This window comes from Drosophila persimilis, unplaced genomic scaffold (genome assembly GCF_003286085.1).
Source record: "Drosophila persimilis strain 14011-0111.01,24,50 unplaced genomic scaffold, DperRS2 tig00000000-arrow-pilon, whole genome shotgun sequence".
Lineage (NCBI taxonomy): Eukaryota > Metazoa > Arthropoda > Insecta > Diptera > Drosophilidae > Drosophila > Drosophila persimilis.
The window spans coordinates 17768958-17791225 of record NW_020825288.1 but is presented as its reverse complement, the minus strand read 5'-3'; the positions used below and the strand labels follow the sequence as shown (position 1 = coordinate 17791225).

Below are 22268 nucleotides of genomic sequence, written 5' to 3'. Positions count from 1 at the left end.
AGGCCAGTCCCGGGCCACAAACAACTGACTAGCCGAATGTCTGACTTACGGAAACACGGACACACTCAGGTTGCTTGAATGGCAACGAATCATAGTTACTCTGTTCTTTAGGAAAATCTCTGTGCATTAATTTAAAGATAGGAATCTTTTGTCGAAATGCTAGTTCAAATACAACACACTGAGAGCAATTATTCACTTCTTTGTATTAAGGTGATAATAAAAGTATACCATACTTTTATTTAAATTAAGCTAATATAAAATGATTACGCTTACGTGTGCGACCATTTCAGTATCCACTCCATATCCATATGTAGAGCATCCAATGAGGCAATGGTTGAGGCACAGGCGGAAGTTGGGAATGCACTTTTGAAAAACGGTCTGACAGACAGATTGCTGTTGTCTGTCTGTCGCTCTGCAAGTGCGAGCTTGAGAAGGAAATGTGGCCGATGTGCAGGGACTTTACAGTCATTTCTCATTCATCGATTGTTTGCATGCGCCCGTCTGAGTGCTGCAAGGACACCGCCCCAAGTCCTCTGCCGCCTGCAGCGGAAAGGAGCTGTATTTTATTATTTTTGCTTAACTGGTAGTGCTAATGGATTAAGAAATGCATTTTTTATAGTCGTCACTCTTCTTGCTGGCGATTGCCAATTTAATATTTCATTCGGGCTGGCAAGGGCCTGGACCTGGCTTTCCCATTGTACGTGTATTGCCGCTTAAAGCGCGCTTTAAGTGGCCGCAAGTTCATTTGCCGTGCGTCGGGCAAAGCGCAAAGTAAGTGGCATGTAATTTATGTGCCCGCCTCGCTGACATTGCAGAGTGTGAAAATGGCCGCAAGTCAGAGCGTACCAAGGCGAAAGCCTCTGCAGTGGCTTTTCTTTCTTTCCTTTGAATGCCCCAGTGGTGGCGAAGCACTGCATTGGCGTCCCAGAGACCCTTTGTCGCAGGCCCGTCCTATTGCGGCTGTCAGCTGGAAAAAGATTTTGAATGCACGTTCTGTCTAAAAAAGTATTTATGTCATTATGCAGACGTAATGCTGCAATTTTCATTCTCCGCAAAACTCAAAATCAATGCAAATATTTCGCATAGCCAGACACCGACTGACTCATCATGGTTCGCTCCATTTATCAAGCTTTGACAGTGACAGCGAGTCCGCAACTCCCATCTTTTCGGGATTTGATAAACGAGCCGTGGCTCCAAGCAACTTTTGGTCAGACTCTGGCTTCCAAATGGTTAGCATAACAACAACTGTGGAGCAGAAGCGATTCAGAATTGTCGTCATGTTTCATTTTTGGTCGGCGCCCATGCCCATGCCCATGCCCATGCCCATGCCCACGCTGGACAAATTCAAATGAAACATCATATCTCATTTGTATCTCGTTTTCTACGTTCTGCTTGGCAAGCTCGCAGCTGTCCTCCTACTTCAGGTTGACTGTCAACAAGCGGGGCGACCTTGCAAGAGTCCTCACACATTCCTCTAAGACTGCTGCACGTTCTTGCCCTTTGACAGCGCGGCGTATGCGTAATGTGGCCTAAGAATATACCATTGCTCCATTGCCACCGGCACTCCAACTGTTTGGCACGTCAGTTATAAATAATTATGGACAGCAAAGCAACCAAAAATTATAACATTAGACTCGAACAACATGCCAGGCACGTCTGGGCTGCTTAGCCTTAGCCTCCGCGACTCGTATACATACTCGTATAATGCCGCAGACAGAAGCGCAGCGCTCGCTTATACATATTTAACGGGCGCGACCGCCACACGACGTGACTTGCCCCAAATTGGAATTATTGCCATCATGTCACTCGATTAGTGGCGTTAAATTGCCAAGTCCTGGCAACTCCTCCCAGCAGATGATTTGCATCTGTTTTGATACGCCTTGCTTCCCCACAGCAAAATTGTGCGCCCCATACATTTTCTTCAGCGCTTTATTGCTGTCTTCGTTCCTGTTGTCGCTGGCTATCATTTAATATCCTGTCACTTGGAAACGGCCGTGGCCGTCCAGCGCAGGACACCGACTTTTTTATTTTGTTCTTAGTCTCCAGTGGGAAAATATTTGTAAAACATTTTACGAAACTGCTTGGTGCTATGGAAGCTATTTAAATTTTGCAGAACCTTTAAATAATTTTGAAAGGTTTCCACAGAGCGTTAAGAAATTTTTTTATCGATTTAAGATTGAATAGTTTGGAGCATGCATCGTACATCAAAATACATGAGTTGTTGGTTAAAATATCCGGCTGTGAGAAGCTATGTATGTACATATTTTTATGTCATACGAGCCACAGCGCAAACAATCTCGCCTCTGGGCGGGAGTGCATGGTATACAGGTATATTTGTATGATTTTTGATTTCGGTGTAGTGTAGTGTTATGTTCAGCTCTTTTAAACAGTTGAGTGTAGCAGAAGCCACTGAAAATTTTATTTAAATTAATTGGCACACGCCTTCAAGCCCCCTCACTCTCGTTATACACATTGATGATTTTTTACTTTTCCCGTTTTTGGCCTTTCATTAAAAGTGTTGCACAAACAACATAAAAGTATAAAAGTATTTCAACCATAGCTGCAACAACTGTCCCCTACTCCCCTTTACGAGGTTGGGTGTGGGAAATTGTGAGGGTTATGTTATGGCTCTGCCAGGGTCAGAGCAGAGCTTCATTTAGAGTGCCGTATGTATTAACACTGATTTTCATTTAACATATATGTATCTTTTGGTCAGCATTTTTCATGTGTGTGTGTGTACTGAGGGAAGAAATTGGCTTTGCTAATTCGAACCTTGCCCAATAAGTGCTAAATATTGAAATTAATACGTGTACTTTGAATGTATGTAACTATACTATGGTATACTCGTTTTGTATTGTGAGTACAGTCATCAAATCTTAGAGGGCATAGGTCTTCTGGCCACAATCCAAGAGTTTTTTGAGAGAAAAACGTTAAGAGAGCCTTTGAACAACACTGTATCGATCTCACGGTCGATCGATCGATGTATGTATCTAAGAATAATGTATCTATTTTAGTAACTTATTTGCGATATAAATATTTTCGCTGCGTAAGTAAAGCCGAAGGTCTAAGCGATTAGCCAAATGTCGCCATTCCCAGGGACGTTTACCTACTTTTAGATACTGGCTTTGAATTTATAATGTCAGAAGCGAAATGAAGCGAGGCCAGCACCAGCACTAGACGCGTGACAGCAGAGCCAATTCAAATTATGCATAAATCTCAATATAATTGACATTGAGAGGCAAACTTTTGCTACTTTGCGGAGAAATGTTACGAGACTATTTTTACCATTTCCGAAGGCGTCCTTTGGACTCAGACATTCTATTACAGTCAAGTCAGAACAGTTGCAAAAAGTTGCTGAACTTGAATGAAAAGATGGTTCAGCTTTTCCCCCGCATCCCCCAAATCTCTCCGCCAAACAGAAGCTGTCTTTGGCATGTGTGCTCATTGTGAAAATTATGCGAAAAGTTTTCTTGCCATGAAAATGACGCTTGAAAGTACGAGTATATTAAATTTGGCAGTGCACTGCCAGACCCAGTTGCACTTGTCAGCAGAGCAAAGCTTCTAGAATAGCTCAAAAGCATTTTGCGGCTGACTTTACGGCCCGTCCCGACCCATTATGACTCTGCTGCGGTTGCCCAGTTGTCGAAAAGTCAAGCCAAACAAGTCAGAGTTTTGTTCTCTCCTCGTTTTCATATGGCGCTATTCATAAATAAGTACAATTCATACAAACTGGACCACCATCTGTCAAGTTTTGGACCCCATAACTATGCTAGAAATCATGCTATTCATTATTATATTCCATGCTATATACGGATATACCTTATCTTATATGTTCCCAATTGATTAACTGTAGAACAAAAAATGTATAAAATGCTCTGCTTGAGGCACTATGGCAACATCTGCATCTGAAATACTCGTACTTATCAATGTCGAGAGAGGCTCTGCTCTCTCTCATAAATGTCCCAGAAACACGATTGTGTGCGACCGAAAACAAACCCATAAAGATGAAATATGTGTGTCAGGCCCATGCATTGCTCACATTCCCAATTTGCCGGCGCCGACATCTTGTAATTTTTTGTATTTTATTATGCCCAGGGAGGACGATCAAAATACCTCCAGCACGAGTATGCTGGGGCAAACGAGCGAAACCTTTTATGTTCATAAAGAGGAAAGTTTGTAATATGTCGTGTTGTTGCGGTTTTGTGCTCAAATTGGTAGGGAAATACACTAAATAACATAAACTGCCGGCAGCCGCTGGCTCTCTGGGTCTCTGGCTCTCTGACTCTCTGGTGACAGGTCGCCCCATATTGATTGCACGGCTAATGACCTTGAAAGTGATATGGGATTGGGCGGCACTTACCCTTTTTTCCCTTTTCCTTTTCCTTTTTTTCCTTTTTCTTAGAGTTTGTTTTGCAAAGTTTCATCATAATTTGATTGAGAACAGTTTGACGACCCCGACAAATTGAGCTCATCTTTTGAGCAGTTGAAGCAGTTTAAGTTTACTTTTTTAGGCCTCTCAGAGTTTCAGCAAACCGTATTATAAACAGTATAGATCTACACCTACACCCAGGATACGCTCCGACTGTCACCACTGTATTTGTTTAGCCCCAACTCCACGGGCCTCGGGCAATTGAAACTGCAGGCAAAATGGTGAAATGAGCTCATCAATAAGTTTTGGGAGCATGAAGAGCTATTTACGAAAAGTTGCAATAACTTAGCGATGCACAGCAACAGCAGAAAAGAAAGGTATTACAAGTGCTTTGTAATCTATTTGAAAACTTTTGCCTGGAAAGCAAACACACTCCAGTCAGGACCCAAGAATAACAGCAGCAGGAGCAGTGCCCAGAACACAAACAAGAAGAACGAAACAGAAGAAGACGAAGACGAAGACGAAGGCGAAGAGATAGAGAGAGCGATGGAAACCATAAGAAAAGTCTCGTAATAGACAAACAATGAGTATAATGAAACGTTAAAGCGTCGTGTAATGACGCAACGGAAGCAAAGCAATTTACGTAAGCTTCCAGAGAGAGTTAGGAGTTTAATGAATGCGGAGAATAGAGCGCTCAACTTAATGACGATACTGAATGAGTGGTGGATGGGGGGGCTAGGGGAAATCGAAGCAGTCGCCACTTTATTTGCCACATTAGAGCACTGTCAATAGCAGGAGCAAAAGTTGTGGCAAAAATGAAAGCAGGAAGGAAGGAAGCGAGGACACGTCGCCCACTCCCTGTGCCCTGTGCCCTGTGCCCTGTCCACTCCTGTTCAGGTTCAGCGAAGCGTTAACAATACAGAAATAAAGCTGTGTAAACATACAAAAAATAGGGGCGGTGGATATACGTGGTGCACGACAGGGGTTTTAGTTGAAAGGGCAAGGGCAAGGACGGGACGAGGAGTGAGGCCAATAGCACTTGACGAGACAGCAAGAGCCACAACAATTATAACAGTGTTAATAAAAAATGAAGTAGGCCTGAACTAGGCCCCTATGAGAACTCTAAGAAATCGCTGTGGTCCAAAAACATATACACAAGTACATAAATCGATTTTCCGCATTACTTATTGTACAAATGAATACTAATCATTATTCTAACTTCTATATTTTCTGCATGGATGCAGTACGTGTGGCGTGTTATACTGAGGTGCCCTTCGGTTCTTTGTGCCACTTGATGGTGCAGTCATTGAAATTCAATGTACACGTACATGCCCACCATAGTAGTTTCTTAAATTTTTTAAATTGATTCAAAAAGGATAATGTTTTTCAATAGTACTTAACAATACTTTTAAGAAGTCTGCTATTTTTGAACGCTTTATACCAAATCCAATAAAAAGAGTTACCCTCAAAATCAGCTCATAAAGAGCATTAAAAAATTCGATCTTCTCTGCTTTCCTTTTATGCAAGTTTGTGTTATTTCTCTCCATCTCCATCTCCATCAGCCTCTGTCTCCACCTCTATTTCCCTTTTTTTTTCTGACTATGGTCCTCAAATTTGCTGAAGTGTAAAAATAAAGGGGAACCCCGAGGCGGTGGGGCACCTCTGGGTCTGTTGGGGATTTTCTGTGAGCATTTGCCGTCGACCCTGCGGGTCTGATCCGACGAGGAATGGCAACTGTTTGCCGATTTGTGTGGGCCAAGGCAAAAAATACATATTAAATATTCAATGCGGGGAATCTATTAAAATAAAAAATGTGTTTACATAAAACTTGTCGGAAATTTAATTGAATTTCGTGTCCGCTGCTCTTCTGCTAGAGCTCGTCAAAGTACCAGGCGATTTTTGCTCAAACAAGAGTTTATACATACATATTTGCTTTGAGACTCAGACAAGGACAAAGAATATAGGAGACACATAGACCACTCCACTTACATACATATGTGTACGTATGTATGTATATAGTTTGAGAATTTGTTGGTGCCTTTGTTACTGTTTCTGCCCTGCTAAGCCGACAGCTGTCAATGGCGCGGGCCCGGCGCGAAGCTGAACGAAGTGCCGAAGGTTTGCTTAGTCAGAACGACACAAATCGTGGCTCTGCCGAGTTATGAATAATTTTGGGGAATATGGATAAAAATTCGGTGAATCTTGATATGGGGCCAAGTTTCCGATGGAGAGTATACGAGAGACACCAATGAGATGAGAAAATATCAATGCTGTGAACACTTCAAAGCCAGAGAACATTCAATTAAATTTTTCACTCCATTGTATTACTGATAAAAGGTAGATGATAGCAATTAACTCCGCATATATGAGACATAATATGTATATATTGGAACGTTGAAATGCAATTGTTGCACTGCAATGCAAGGACTGCAGAGGACTACTAGAGGTCTGCATGAATGGAAATACACCGCTATTCGAATGAACAATGCGCAAAATGAATAGAGTGAATACGAATGCCACGAAGATATAATTTGAGTGAGTGAGTGAGTGAGTGTCCGCCAATCCTTCTAGATCTCAAAGATTTCTCATGGTAGATTTACATACGGAAGTACCGCTGGCTCAGAATCATTGGAATGCAAAATTGTTCAAATATTATCACATCTTATTATGGCATCTCATTGAACAGAGTTGGCTCCAGCCTGTTGCCTGAGGTTTTCTCATTTAGTTTCCATTTATTCGGAAGCCCTTGCAAAAATATTTAAATTAAATTGCAGCGACTCGAACAGCGACTCATTCATCGTGAATGAACAGAGATTTCTATCAATCGCTTTCAATCCAGACTGCATAAGTAGATTTGATATCAATAGAAGGTAATATTTACGCACACACACTGGAACGGAAACCTTTTTCAAATGCAAATGAGCCAAATAAATCTCTTGGACTGAGTCTGAGGTGAACGAAATAGCAATGTCTGCAATGCACTCATTTTCCTTGGGCCTTTGATTGGTTTCGTTCGCACTGACCGACATCAAAAGAAAATCGGGGAAAATGTGCTTCGGTGTGACACTAAATATAGAAGTGTCAGCGACAAAGGAAAAGTTAAGGTCAGAGCCATAACCGAGCCAAATAAGGATCTGCTTGTGGGTCACACGGAAGCCAAAGCCATTTGCATTATTACCAGACCAGCTGCCGCTGTCGCTGCCCACTTCAGAATCCTGTGTGGATTAATCTTTGTGAATACGAATACTGAGAACTTGAAACGGAATCAAAAGTCAGAGGAGGCGACAAGAGGCAGAGTGAAAACTGAAAATGAAGATGCCTCCTGTCTAGGCAAATTGCGTAAGGAAAATGGTTTCGAAGAGGATGATAAGAAAGCAGCAACCCCTAATCGACCCAGCCATCCAGCTGCCCAGCCACCCCCCTCCTGTGGCAGCCCCGACGAGCAGCTTTCGATTTCCGTTCAAGCTCCTCGACCCGAGTTGGGGGATGTCGAGGCAAACGCGTTTATGGCACAACGATAGAAATCGAAAGCCCATTAAATAGTTTACTTTATGCATGGCTGGCAGATCTTCGCCTTGCGGCTATTGACTCTATTCAGTTTACTCATCATGGAGATGATGAACCCGTCAGCCGGATGGAGCAAGTTAACAACAGCCAGAACACAGGCCCCTCTCCCTCACCGCACTTTCCTATTTTTCGGTCTAGGCCACAACTATCACGTATGGCTCGAGTGTGTTGGCGTTGGTCTGCACGTAGTCGCCGCATGTTCCTCTTTGAGTTTCTTAGCCCGCCTCGGCTCCTCGGCTCCTTCCGGCTGCTCGGCAAGTTGTGCGGAAGTGTCTATCATATGCATGTTAATAACTTCCAGGCTCTGGCAGTGCCAACAGACCTTGCCTAGCCGCCATATGCTCGTACTTTTCTTTGTGGTCTTTATCTGGGGCCAGCACTTTTAGCTCATGAAAACGCAGTTAAAGGGATCGGATTCAGGTGGTACTGCTATGTCTAAAGTAAGTAGGTAGAGAAGGGAAATTCTTTTTCAAACGACAGGGCGACAGTGCAACTTTTAAAGAAATCATAACAACACAAATGCACACCATAAATGTTACTTTATGTCAAATTTCAAATTCTATACGGAAATTATAGATTTTTTAAGTTTTATTGACTGTGAAAGCATTCGATAGATTTGGGACGACTTAAGACTGAAAAATTCATGAGTATCTTGAACCAAAGTGCACCTCTCACTTACACTATGAATAATAGGTAAATAAATTCATAAATCTCTTTCAGCTATTGTATGAATTCCATGCTACATTAATTCAGTATTCACGCCAGCCCACGAATAAATTACAACTCACACATAACCTAAATCCCTCTTTGCGTCCACTACAATATTTTCATTCAATTAAGGAAGAAGTGCATCTAGAATCCCATAGGAGATTTTTCCATAGCAACATTTTTTTGCATGCTGGCAACACACATATTTGACCACACGGGTAAACAGAAATAACGACCCGGCCGAAACAAAACCAGCCAGCTAACAACATCGGTTACAACCAGCAGCAACAGCTGGACATCCAAAAATGTTTTTTTTACTTAAAATCTTTTAATGATTGGTCGACTTTTTGGTTTTCCTTAACAACAAAGTTGAATGGAATGATGATTCAATTTCATTGCATTCAATTCATTCATGGAAATACTCGGAAATATGTCTAATCGCCTTGCAATATGTTCTGGATGTAGCCAGAAATTCCAGTAAATCCTTTCGAAAGATATACCTCCAAGGCGGTTTGAAGGGAAATGTACGGTTGATAGTGGCGTCCTATACACACTTTAGTACCCTGCTTTTCGGCAGTGCCATAGGGATCAACCCAAATACATCTCGTGAGGGCCACAGATACCCGCAGATATCCATATGAATAAACATATGCATGACCATGCAAATAGGACATACATACATACATACATATGTGAGAGGGACGCGAGAAATGCAAATGAAAATGATATGTATTTACATGCAGACGTGCTAAAAGTCAAAAACTGCTGTCAGCTGGCAAAAAGAAGAGCCCCAGCGGACTACCGGCCCCCCGCCCCCATCGCACTGCTCCCCATAAATTTGGATGACAGCAGAGGTGACAACGTGTCAACAAGCGCCGCGGGTTGCTCGTACACCCACGCAGCCAAAGCACATAAACATACTGTACAAAACATGGGCAAAACAGCCGGCGCAGTGCGGCCAATTAGAGGAAAGTTTAAAGATGTTCCAAGGGTCAGGAAACGCTTTAAATGATCGATTATCCGACATCGCAGATCGAAAATATCGTAATTGTGTTTGGTGCTGGGCTCCAAACAAAAACTGGCCTCATATCGTTTATATATGTATTTAACTTGGCCGATTACTTCAACACTGATACTCCTTCCATCGCTGCTATAAGTGTCTGTGACTGGCATATGCCAGGGGCCAGACACACATTTGGGCCGTTCTCAATTCAGAGATTTGCTATGAAAATTGTTATTGTTGATGGTTTGTGGAGCAAAATACAGAGCAAGGGAGCGTGGCAGCAGCGAATCGGGTTGGGTTGGCTTATTTTATAATCACAGGAGTTTTCGAGTCTCCGCTCAATGATTTTTGCTTTTCTCATATTTGCATTTTATTACCGCGCGCCCTTTTTATTGACACAAATCATTTGGCTTGTGTTCGTGTTATTTCTGGGTTCGTAGGTATATAAGGTAGGGGAGGTGAACGGATGGGGAGGTGAACGGATGGGGATGTGATGTGATTTGGTGACAGGTATTTGATATTTCACTTTTGATTGGTTTGGGATTTATGCTGATGTTTATTTTGTTTGCCAAATACTTTCAAAGCGTTGCAAAGCACAAAACAAATTGAATTTAAAGCTATCCAAAAACGAAGAAGTGTCGGTTCTCTTTCTCAGTGAGGTCTGTTGCCGAATATTTGATTACATATTCTTCTTAATCTGCCGAAACCCCAGAATTATACATACATATGTATGTTTATGTATTTAATGAATTTTGAATTAAATAAATAGTGCAAACTATACTAAATTTTATTTTTAGTATATTTTTGTATTACAACTAGAAAAGTTGATTTTCACGGCTTCAATGGTATTTAAATACTCTATTTTATTTTCATATTTTCCATGATAATACAAATTTTAATTCACTGTGTTCTTGGGGTTTCGTTTGATTTAAATCGTATTTAAATCTGATGTAGCAGCGATATAAATATGTCTACGTCTAAAAATACTACATACTAAATATTATTCATCGGGAAAATCCACTTAAAGCATTCGGCTAACCAAACAAAAAGCCCCGAACCCTTTTATCCTTTTTATCCTGTCATTGGCTCATTTAGTGGGCAAACAGTTTAAAGATAAATGTATCTAATTGACTAAAGATGCTGCGCCTCAAATTGCATGCAAGGAAACGGCAGAGCCGAAGCCAAAATTGAAATCGATGCCGTGCAACAACAACAACCGCCACAAAGGATTACATTACACACACAAACACACGGGCTTGCACAGGGATCAGTCCATTCATAAATCCCCCGATGTTCCCCCGATATTCCTCCATTTTCCGACCACCTTCACCGCTTGCGGCGCTTTGCGATAACTGTTTGCCTTAGTTCACCACCGCGGAAAAGCGTGCAAATATTTGCCTCAGTGGCCCCAGCTCATACCAAAGCTTATGTTGTAACAGTTGGGTGGGTGGGGGCCTGGTCAAACAATAGTTAGCCATAGCCACTTCATCTTCGATTGTGTGGGATGATTTTTTCAGACTCTTTTTCAGCTGGACTTTGGTTTGTCATTCACTCTATTTGGGGAGCTGCCGAATCATTAGCGTGGCAGAGCCAGAACCCCTCTCGCTATCCAAACTTAAACTTACAACAAATTAAATAAGTTTCAACTCATTTACCAAGTCATTTTCCCGCCAACTTTGCTCGTCATCAGCCTCCTCGGCTATTTGTGTTTTAGTTTAGTTTTATGAGGACTCTTTTGCCCGCCGGCTCTCCCCTTGCCACCACCGCCAGCGGGCCAGCGGGCATGCAAAGCGAAACACAAAAGAAATCAGCTAAAAATGTATTTACCCTGACTCCAGCAGGGGAACAGCAAAGTTTTGCGCTTTTGTTTGAAATTTGTTTCGCATTTGTAAGTTGAAATGTTTTTCGTAAGAAAAGCGCCCGAAAAAGGGAACAAAAACACAAATAAAAGCATTGTCCTCGGTCAGACCCCAGCTTGTCCGTAAAGTCGGCGCAAGGGTAAGAGGGTAAGGGAGGAGCATCCGGAGAAAGCGGTAGCAACCCGAATCTCAGGTTCCTACTGACAATGTTCTTTAGTTTCCTTTTGTGCCCGGCCAAAGCCAGATTTTATTTAATTTAACTTACTCCCCGTATTTCATTGGACTGTTGGCTTCCAGCTTAAACAAATTTTCTCGAAGCTTGATGGTTGGTTCCCTTTTAAAGGACCAACCGTATGGTCTGCTCCCCAAATTGATCTTATTGACACTTTACTTACGATACAAATCGTCTGGGACCGGCCCATTTTCAGCCGGGCCCAATGGCCGTGTCATTCGTAACATTTTCTTTTCGGTCTTTGGAACAGGCAGCATTATTGCAATTTGAGCGCCCATGGAAACCGATGGTGGGAGTGGGGAAATGTGACAAACCTTGGCTGCCCATAAACAAAGCTTAATGGGCTCTAGAGGGCGGGAAGTGGCTGGCAGCATGCAACAGATACTGGTGCTCGGGGCTTTCCATTCAGTGCGCTGGGAAAATGGAAATTGAGAGAAATGGGTAAGTCCCCGATTACATTATTACAAATTGGTTGAATGGGAAGACCAACTAATTTTTGACCGATGGGCAAGTGGAACCCCATTTCACTTTTCTGAACGCTTTTATCGATCCAGCCATGGCCAAGAACTGCCTTTCCCCTTTGCCATCCGTACACATGTTGAACCAGATTTTGGGCATAAGTCCCGCGCACAAATCTCCCACACACGCACCCCGGCAGCGGGCACCACAACAGGGCAAACACAAGTATCACTCATTCGATACGCCGGCCTGCCCTACATCCAACTAACATGCCCCATCCAGACACCATCCCAGAACAATTGTACTTTTATGTGAGGGACATGGAGAGGCATGGGGAAATCGCTGAGTTATGGCGTCCAACAGCTGCGCAAAACTATGTCCACAGCGCCCTCAGAGCTGGACAGGAGCAGCAGCAGGAGCTTGACTATCGTTTCGTATGGGCGGCACAAATATGTTTCATAAGCACCCCCCTCAGGGTCTATCCATAAGGCACCAGGCAATATCATTTGGCAGCATCCGATGGAAGAGGTAGGGGAGTAGTGAACAAAATATGACCAGAAAAAACCAAGAAATATTAAATAAAAACGGTCAGGCGACAGTTGGAGGTTGTTGGTCCTCTAGACTGCATTGCTGCCTAGGTATCGTATCGCACAATAACCAAGCATCCGCATTGTAGATACACAGTATTCATAGGTATTACCACTTTATGGGGTCATAAGGAAGGGGCAGAATACTTACAACTTCACCTAATATAAAGCGAACCGTTCTCCTACTCTTGTTCACCAGGATACTTTCCCTTGGGGTCCGAGCACTGTTTGACCTGGATCTGCCTGGATGTCCTTTTCTGCACGGCCAGCATAATGCATCTGTGTACCATCTCCGTGGACCGTTATTTATCGCTCCGTTACCCGATGAGATTTGGTCGGAATAAAACGCGGCGAAGAGTCACTCTTAAAATTGTTTTTGTGTGGCTGTTGAGTATTGCCATGAGTTTACCATTGAGCTTGATGTATTCCAAGGTAAGTAATGTGTATGCATTTCTAGACCAGCGTAAATTTAAAAAAAAAAAAATATGAGTTTGCCGATATGCCTCCTTTCTTCTTTTAAAGTCATTAAAATTTTCCTTTGATCATTCAAGAATGTTTAATTGAATATTTCATTTTGAAAAAGATACGAGAGATTCGCGTCCGATTTAAATATTTTTCTAATTACTCGCAATGCTTTTTACATCTTGTAGATTTCAATCTGCTCACTCTTCTCTCCTGCTTTCTTTCATTTGATTCTAGAATCATGCCTCAGTGCTGGTGAATGGGACTTGCCAGATACCGGATCCGGTGTACAAGCTCGTCGGGTCCATTGTTTGCTTCTACATTCCGCTGGGCGTGATGCTGCTGACATATTGTCTGACCGTGCGATTGCTGGCCCGGCAGCGCCAGAACTTGGGCGGTGGCCATCAGACGGCAGCCGCCACACCCGGCTGGGCCAGCGGGTGGTTGGGACAGACTCCAGCCTTGGGTAAGCGTCGCTTTTACCCTTTTTCCCCTTTGGTGGGGTGCGACCGGCTACAAAGCAAGTGCCACGACGAGCGCTTCGGGCTTAATATGATTTTCAGTTTGCCTCAAATTTGCATTTCGTTTTTTGGTTGCACTTTTTTCGTTTTTCTTTGTGCCATGCTAAGAACTTTGCATGGCACTCGAAAAGGGCTGGCAGAGGAAAAGGAGGAGAAGGTGTTGTAGGCGGTGGGCTAGACAAACAATGCACATCCATGTGCCCATGTGGGGGATATTTCCAGTATCTGCATCGCATGAATTTTAAAAGGTGGAGTGCTGGGGGCAAAGAGCTGTTAAGCCGCAGCAGTGCACACAGAATCGGCATAGCCATCGACACATTGAACCGGGAGAAAAAGGGTAAGCAGCTACACACTTTCACTCCCACACTTGTGCAAGTGGAATCCGGCCTATACCTACCCAGCAAACCAACAAACGTGCCTTTTGCGAGAGTCCGCAAAATGCTCGCAAGCGAGCTTGTTTATCAGCGATACATTTTTGAATCGAAAACTCTCGCAAACGAGCTCGCAAAAGTCTCGCAAAACGCATAAATTATAAGTGTCGCATGCGATTTGTGAGAGCTAGGTTTACACGTACATATTTTTAGATAGCCAATTTCGACTTGCCCTAAATAAAAAAACCGGCATAGCAAATGCATTGTAATGCTGCGAGAGGGTTACAGAAGTGCTTGACTTGTCTTAAATTCGGAGCTTCGAGATAAAACTTTTGATGCTGATGCATATCATTCCTTTCAATTAAAAATATTTGAAACGGCAAAAGTATATTAGAATTTTATCGATGACTTTTATGAGCTGATGCGGCCATTCTCCAATAACTTCTGGCATTTTCACTAATAAAGCAGAACAGGTTAATGGTATTCAAAGTAGTACTACGTTAAATCTAATAGCAATTAAACTACACCTTAGCACCAATTTTAGATTTTATTAAACAAAAGAACAAATACAGTCATAATTTAAGATGTTTGAAGTTTTGTTTACTAATTTAGAGTTAGTTGAAAACGAGAGGGAACGTTGTGAGTCGAAGCTACGGCCGCGACTCCACATTTGTAGCAGATACTCAGTCAGTTTGGCTCCCCTCCGCCAGAGGTCGCACACATTGCACGGCGAAGAGTAGTGTGTGAAAGAGAGACAGAAAAGACATCGATTTGTTCCTTCTGGCTAATAATTAATTAGGATTAATAATCCGATCTGATCCCAATTTTTTGTCTCATCTTTAGAATTGCCGATAGAACAGATTTTCGTTTTTTGTGGTGATATTCAATGTGATATTACAGGAGTCTGGATACAAAATAATGTTGCTCTAGATTTTATAGTGGCTTAGTATAACTAGCCTTCAAATAAGTAAGACGGACATACAGACATAGCTGTATCGACTCAGCTATTCATGCTGCTCAAGAATATATGTACATATATGTATACGCTTCCTTCAGAGCGTTACGCACATCCACTTTCACCAAAAATCTAATATACCCCTATACTCATTTTGAGTACCGGGTATATAAAAGGAATACGAAACCTTTGACGCTAATCACAGCACACAAAGTTTATAGGATTTTGGATAATTTGTTGTTAAATTCCACCAAAATTCCACCAGCACTGTTAAGTGGGTACGTAATAGTCCTGTCTACCTTCTGAATGGATTCACTTCGCCTCAATTTTGTATCCTATAGTTTAGCACCTAAAGGACATTAAGCACCCAACCCATTGTCCGCCGCGATTATTTGGGCAGGACCTGGGGGCTACGAAAGCCAGCAAGCAGTCAATGCGCAATAGGAATATTAAAGGCTGCTGCTGGAATCACATGCATTGCAGCGCATTCGTGTGGGCCAAACAAGCGTTTAAGGGCGCGGCACCCTTTCCCTTGAGTGGCGCTGAGTGCACTAGTGGGTTGGGTATGAGGGGGGTCGGGAAGCTGGCGTTTGGCCAGTCATTTAAAGCCAAATCTCTGCAGTAAAGCGCTCCATTTGGGGCGGCACGTAGCTGGATTTTGTAGACTGTTCTTTTCGTGTGCGTAGGGGAGTGTGTTGGTTTGTGTACTCGTGCGAATTTATTAGTGCATTTGTGAGTTTTGTGCATTTTTTGCTCTTTCCTTCCCCCAGAACGGCGATGTACTTGGCGTCGTCTGCTAAAGCCGGGCCCAGGCCAAGCCTCCTCCGTGCTGCACGCCCACTCGGCCAATTCAACGGATACGGATCTTAGCACCTTGGACAATCATGAGCTCTGGCTACCCGACTCCAGGTAAGCGCTCTTAGGACTCTGCAAGGGTCGTGGAACTCGGAATATGGCATCTATTACTTACTCCCACAGCATCAAGGAACCCACGCCCACAACAATGACAGCATTGCATCAATTCGGAGCCGAGATGCTGAAGCTCTCCCGAGGCCTCGAGTCAGTGGGCTCCTCATCCACCACAGGATCGCCCACCAAGTCCGAGTTTTCCATATCGAACCACCTGCAGTTCCCCAGCAGCCCCCAGCGCTATGCAACCCATAATCAGTTGCCGCATCCCCAGCATCTCCATGGAAGCGTCTACCACCAACAGACCTCGCCCAAGAGTCGGCACGGAACCACAATTCTGGGACTGTCGACCACAACCCTGGGAATAGAGCGAGAAAGCACCCGGAACTCCTTGGCTAGCAGCCGCCTCGGAGGAGACCAGAGCGACGGGTAAGTAGGGCTCGCAGGGATACCTATTGAATTTGTAATTGCCTGGAATGGGGTCTAAAAAGAAGCGCAACAAATGAAAGCAAAGAAAATAAATCCCAGAGGCGCTGGGATTTTCGATGAATATGGGGTACCCTTTACCACTTTTAAAATCTGTTCTTAGAGCTATTTTAACTTATACTTTTAAGATCTTATCGGAATAAAATCCACACCCCTTTTCAGGTGTATTTTAGTTGCTATCCCAACAACTACATAAAAATATACTCTAGTTAAATTTAAAAAATTTCCCTTACAAAAATGCTTCAAATAGAAGGAATTTTTTGCTATACCCTTGCTATACAGAGAGAGTAAACAGCTTTATTTTCACGACGAAATCGTGGGAAGTACTTTGGAAAATGTGTCTCCTTACCTGTCAAAAGGACAAACAGCTGCTACCAGCAAACCGTTTTGCACGAGTGATCCTTTCTAGTCACTGGCTATCTTTGTTGTTTCGCAGTCCCAATCCGCATCCCACTCCCGCCTCAATCCGAGTCCGAGTCCGAGAGCGCTGACCACACCAAAAGGCAAGGCCGGAGCTCACCTCAAGTCCTCTCGTTTTCGTTGCTTTGTGACTCGCTTACTTTCCTCCTTCCTTTCCTCCTTTTCTTAGTTTTGTGTGCTCCTTTTTGCGGCATTGCCTTTTATTGTCCTTCCGCTTTTGACTTGTGCAATTTTTCGTAATAATTAATTTTGTTCGTTTTCGTTTTCCCTTTGTTGCCGGCAAGGCTGGAGCGGGACTCCACTTTTATTTGGCATTCGAGCTGCTCGAGTGATTTGGGCGTCAGGCCCAGGACCAGGCTCAGGCCCAGGACCAACGCCAACTTCGACGTCGGCTGAGGCCTTTTGCGTAAATGTGTTTTTCATTAATTTTCTAATTTTAGTTGATGGCTTATGTTGGGATAAGAGATGCGCCGAGAAATTCAATTAAAAAATTGGAATCGTAGAAACCAACAATTTTTGCTATTTCTGGCCATGTAAGAATGAGAAGGGCATGGTAACGGGCAGTGAGGTGGAAATAAGTCCAATCGCTTATGATGTGAAATTCCTTGAGGAAGTACGTTGATCTAAGTTACGCTCAATAAAATCCTTAAAAATTAGAACACCATAACCAAAGAACTTCGCTTGATGATTTTTTCTCTTAAAGAAGTAGCGTCATCAAAGTCGAATTAAGCAAATCATAAATAGTCTTTTTACAACATTCCTAAAATTCTTTAAGCCTCTTACGTGGATATCCAAATTGCTACATTGTAATATCAATTGTTTATCCATTGGATAGATAACTTTGCCCATAAACAGCTTAAGAGGAACAGTCACAAGCTTTTATCAGAGTAAAGGAAATTTTCCAATGTATCTAATTAATTACTCTCAAGATTTAAGAAGGGTCTGCGTAATGGAGCCAATATTATTTGGCTTTAAACTCCTTCATAGGTCCCCAATAAATTTCGTCTGAGCGCATTAAATTGGGGCAAAATATACCCCCAGCCTCCCCTCTTTCTATTTTCCTCTGGCACGTTCCACGTAAGAATATGAATCATTCTGACTGTGCGCTTTTTTTAAGGCATTGGTTCAGGCATTGTGCCCTCATATTTGCCAGTTTTGCTTGACAGTTGATCGAATTTGTGCTATCAATAAAATGGATTTTAGTTCTGGCTTTTTGTACGCTCTGGAGGCCCTTAGTGGCTCTGCTTTGCATTGAACAAGGAGCCCAGACCGTCGAGATGGGTTGAGTTGGGAGGTTTTAATTGTTTGAAAATTTGTCGCCTCATGCACTTCTGACAGGCCCAAAGAAGTTAACAAATGATATTGGCTTTGGTTTTTGTGGCTGCGCTGGCAGGCAGCATTCTAATTTCTGAGTTTTTTTCACACAATGACAACGGCGGAAGTGACTGTGGGGGGAGCGACGAGTGACGACGGGGGCTGAGACCTGGTCTTGAGTGGAAGTTGGCATCGGCAGCCCCCGCCGGGAGCCGGGAGCCTGCAGCCACGTCGTGATGAGCTTGGCAGCTGTTTAATTCCTTTGTGGCTGAAACAATATCAAACTTGGCATCAGCCGGCTTTGTTTCACTTGCATAATGAGAAGTTGGGCGGCTCCTTCCTCCCTGCGTCCCTGTCTGCTCCTCCGCCATTGCTTAGTCTTGTTTCAACGCATCTCAATTTATGCGCACGTCTTGTGCAAACAAATCAAAAACGCGAAGGATGCATAATGAGCCGACATCTTTATCCCCCTTCTTCCTAATGCCTGCCCTGCACTTGCTCCTGTCGTTCCCTGTGTCTGGCTAACGCCTTCATTAGCAGCCCACCAGGCCTCTTAGTCTTCCAAATAAAGCTTGCGCGCATTTTCTTGCAAAGCAACATGGCGTCAAAACAAAAAACCCAAGAGAAACGTGGAAATTTATGCGACCGTAGCGCCCTGCCACCAAGTAGCAAGGAAAACCCCTTAAAAACAGGAATTTAACAACAGCAACAACTACAGAAGCGGCACATCATAGAAACGTAGAAACGCGATGACCACAAAGCGTGTGGTTTTAATTAACATTTTCAGACTGAACAGACGAGTAGAATTTTGAAGGGACGATCGCAGCATATACAGAGGGAAACACGCCACTCAGAAACAAATCTCATAATCTTATTAGGAAATTCTTCTAGGAATTCTTCGAAGATATATTTTAGCATTTCTATACCCGATACTCGAAATGAGTATAGAGGTATATTAGATTTGTGGTTAAAGTGGATGTGTCTAACTTCCAGAAGGAATCGTTTCCGACCCCATAAAGTATATATATTCTTGATCAGCATCCATAGCCGAGTCGATTGAGCCATGTCTGTCTGTCCGTCTAGCAGTCCCTATGAGCGCCTAGTGCTCAGAGACCATAAGAGCTAGAGCAACGACATTTTGTATCAAGACTACTGTGATATGTGTGTCCCTGTTACAAAGGTATTTCAAAACTTCGCCCCGCCCCCTCAAAGGTCGAAAATCTGTGGCACTCACATCCCGATCCTACAAAAGACGAAAATTTGTGGCATCCACAATTTAGAAGAATGACCATATCTACCAGATTGCCGAATATGGATCAGATCGGATAATTTTTATAGCCAAAAGGAACAAATCAAATTTGCAGTGGCTACGCCAAGTATCGGGTATCAATGTAGAGTTGCGGTCGCAGCAGCAACTCACAACGTTCCCTCTCCTTATTATTTCCATTATTAATTTGATACAAAATTACGAATACGAATTGTATCTTGAAACGTTTGTTCTTATATATTCCATAGTTTAACCGCCAACACATTAATCACTAAAATCCCCAAGCAAAAAAACTAAAACTCACAATGTTTTTTCTCCTCTTTAGAGGAGATTTAAGGAAGTTGATTAATTTCCAATTAACGTAGACAAGATTTTTGGCGAAAGTTTGAGCTCAAGACATTTCAATCCTTTAAGGTCTAATCGATTACCCCTTCGATCCACTTGAGTACTCTATCTCAATGCCCTAATTATGGTAAATTAAGAGTTTTTACACTAATTTGTTAGCTATTAGCTCATAGGTCATCGTCTTAGCAATTATTGACCACCTTCTCCGTTAAAAGTATTGCTAAACTGACTTCGCGAATCAAAAGTCATCCTTAGATACTGTGTCCTTAGATATCTTGTGTCCACACCAATCGAACTATGTATTGATGGTCTCTTTTAATACCTAATCTAACAGCACTATACAATTTACTCTTCCAGGACTCTCTCCCAGCTTTCGCAACGCCTGCGAGCCTACAAGAATCGTCGTCGGGCTTCGTCAGCAGTTCCGGGACGCGAACGCCGCGCAGGCATCGACGACGCGCATGAGGATCCGGACACCCCAACAACGACGCTGAGGCGCCACAAGCGGCACAACAGTTTGCCCAAGAATGCGCTGTACACAAGACACACCACCGTACAGGAGAGCATCGATGACGACGATGTCGGAGAAGAGGAGATCATGGCGCACCGTGATCAGCAGACGAGGTCAACTGCGAATGGCAAGGGCTGTCACTCGGATACCGAGTTGGATCCACCGCAGGTGAAGCAGTGCCACACTGGCGTCGGTGGCCAAAGCCAACTGTCGGACTACATGCAGCTGCCCTCGGTGTGCACGTGTCCCTACTTTGGAGATCGGCCGCTGCAGAACTGTGTGAAGACGGCCGAGGTGAAGATAATTTCATCAACCTTTCGGGTGACCACGACGACAACGGCGGTGAGTAGTTCCCCAAGTGAAATGGAACTGCTCCTTTGTAGCAGCGGAAATAAAAAGGCCCTGACCTCCAGTGTGAGTGAGGGCATAACGGGACCAGGTGGCACTGCAGTATGCGGTGGAGGAGCCGCCCCGCCCTCTGGCAGCTCAACCCTTAGTCCGCACTCTACCCAGAACCAAAGCAGCTCCTTGACGGTCCAGAGCGATGGAAGCGGCTACCTAGCTGCTCCCGGAACCCCCTGCCCCGGAAGACGCAAACTGAGTATCTCGAAAACTGCTTCGGTGGTCACTTGGGATGCCAGTCGCCATCGCCGGCGGGGAAGCAGCTTCGGAGGAGTCCGAACCTCACTGCTACTGACTCCGACCAAGACGGCAGCAGCGTCCACTGCATCTACGCCATTGAGGCGCTCGGCCACGTTGCGCAGCCACCAGAATATGAATTACCAGGCTGGGACGGAGGGCGGCGGCGGCAGCAAGACTAGGGCGACCACATCTTCACCATGCATGCTGCAGCGGCAGCAGACTGTTCGCTCTCACCATTCCAGAAACTCCAGTGTGATCTCGAGGAACTCGTCGCGTCACGGCAGGATCATTCGGCTGGAACAGAAGGCCACCAAGGTCCTCGGCGTCGTTTTCTTCACATTCGTCATTCTGTGGTCCCCCTTCTTCGTTCTCAACCTATTACCCACGGTGTGCGCTGAGTGTGAGGAGAGAATCAGCCACTGGGTCTTTGACGTAGTCACATGGCTGGGCTATGCCAGCTCCATGGTCAACCCCATATTCTACACCATCTTCAACAAAGTCTTCAGGCAGGCATTCAAGAAGGTCCTACTGTGCCGCTACTCCAGCACGAGCGCATGGAGACCGAGCAGATAGCAGACGCCAGTTAAGCCCGGCAAACTCAAGAAGAAGCCCCAGAAATGCCCCAGCGTGGACTTCCAGGATTCCATTGCATTGCAGCCGCCGGAAGGACCAGGGGCCGTAGGTCAGCGACGCCAGCGGGCAGTCCCTGCCGGAGTCGCCAACAGAAAAGGGGCAATGGGAAGCAACAGATAAACCCGCAAACAGAGACAGAGCGCTGTGCGGCATCCCAGTCCATTTTGCCTGCGGTCCACCGCACAACGTGTCGTATACCCAATTTGTTGGTCGCTCCACATGTCCTCATCCGAGTGTGTTTAGCGTGTGCGTGACTGAATGTCCTCAAGGCTTAAGCGCTTTTGTGGCTCTAATTAATTTCAAATTCAATTTGCATACCGAAGACACATTTCTGGTCATTCCAATTGCGGGTATACTGAAAACTAAATTTGTCTTGAATAATACGAATGTGGCAAATAGTAATTTAATCCCATTCATTTTAACGTTCTGTTCTGTTCTGCTCTCTGTTCCCATTTGGGACAAGTGTAGAGAGAAAATCCATTTCTTCCTTTCGATAAAGCTAACAGAGGGAGAATCAGCATGAGATAATAAAACCCCCAAAACGGAGAATCCCACCAGATCCATTGTGATCAGATCATTATTATCAATGCAAGATGATGAAAAATATGTATCCCAGCGTTGACTCTGCCTCTCCTCTTGTGCACAATT

The 22268-nt window shown here is 44.0% G+C and overlaps 1 protein-coding gene across 1 annotated transcript in view; it reads left to right on the top strand.

The window, feature by feature from the left end:
• Window positions 1-22268, top strand: part of LOC6588121 (dopamine D2-like receptor) — a 28158-nt gene extending 5890 nt beyond the window's left edge. Inside the window, exons 2-6 of the mRNA XM_026994638.1 lie at window positions 12984-13216; window positions 13484-13712; window positions 15864-16002; window positions 16072-16431; window positions 20192-22268. Of these exons, the coding sequence (XP_026850439.1) occupies window positions 12984-13216; window positions 13484-13712; window positions 15864-16002; window positions 16072-16431; window positions 20192-21560 (2330 nt within the window). The 3' untranslated portion in view covers window positions 21561-22268. The remainder of the gene's footprint in view (window positions 1-12983; window positions 13217-13483; window positions 13713-15863; window positions 16003-16071; window positions 16432-20191) is intronic.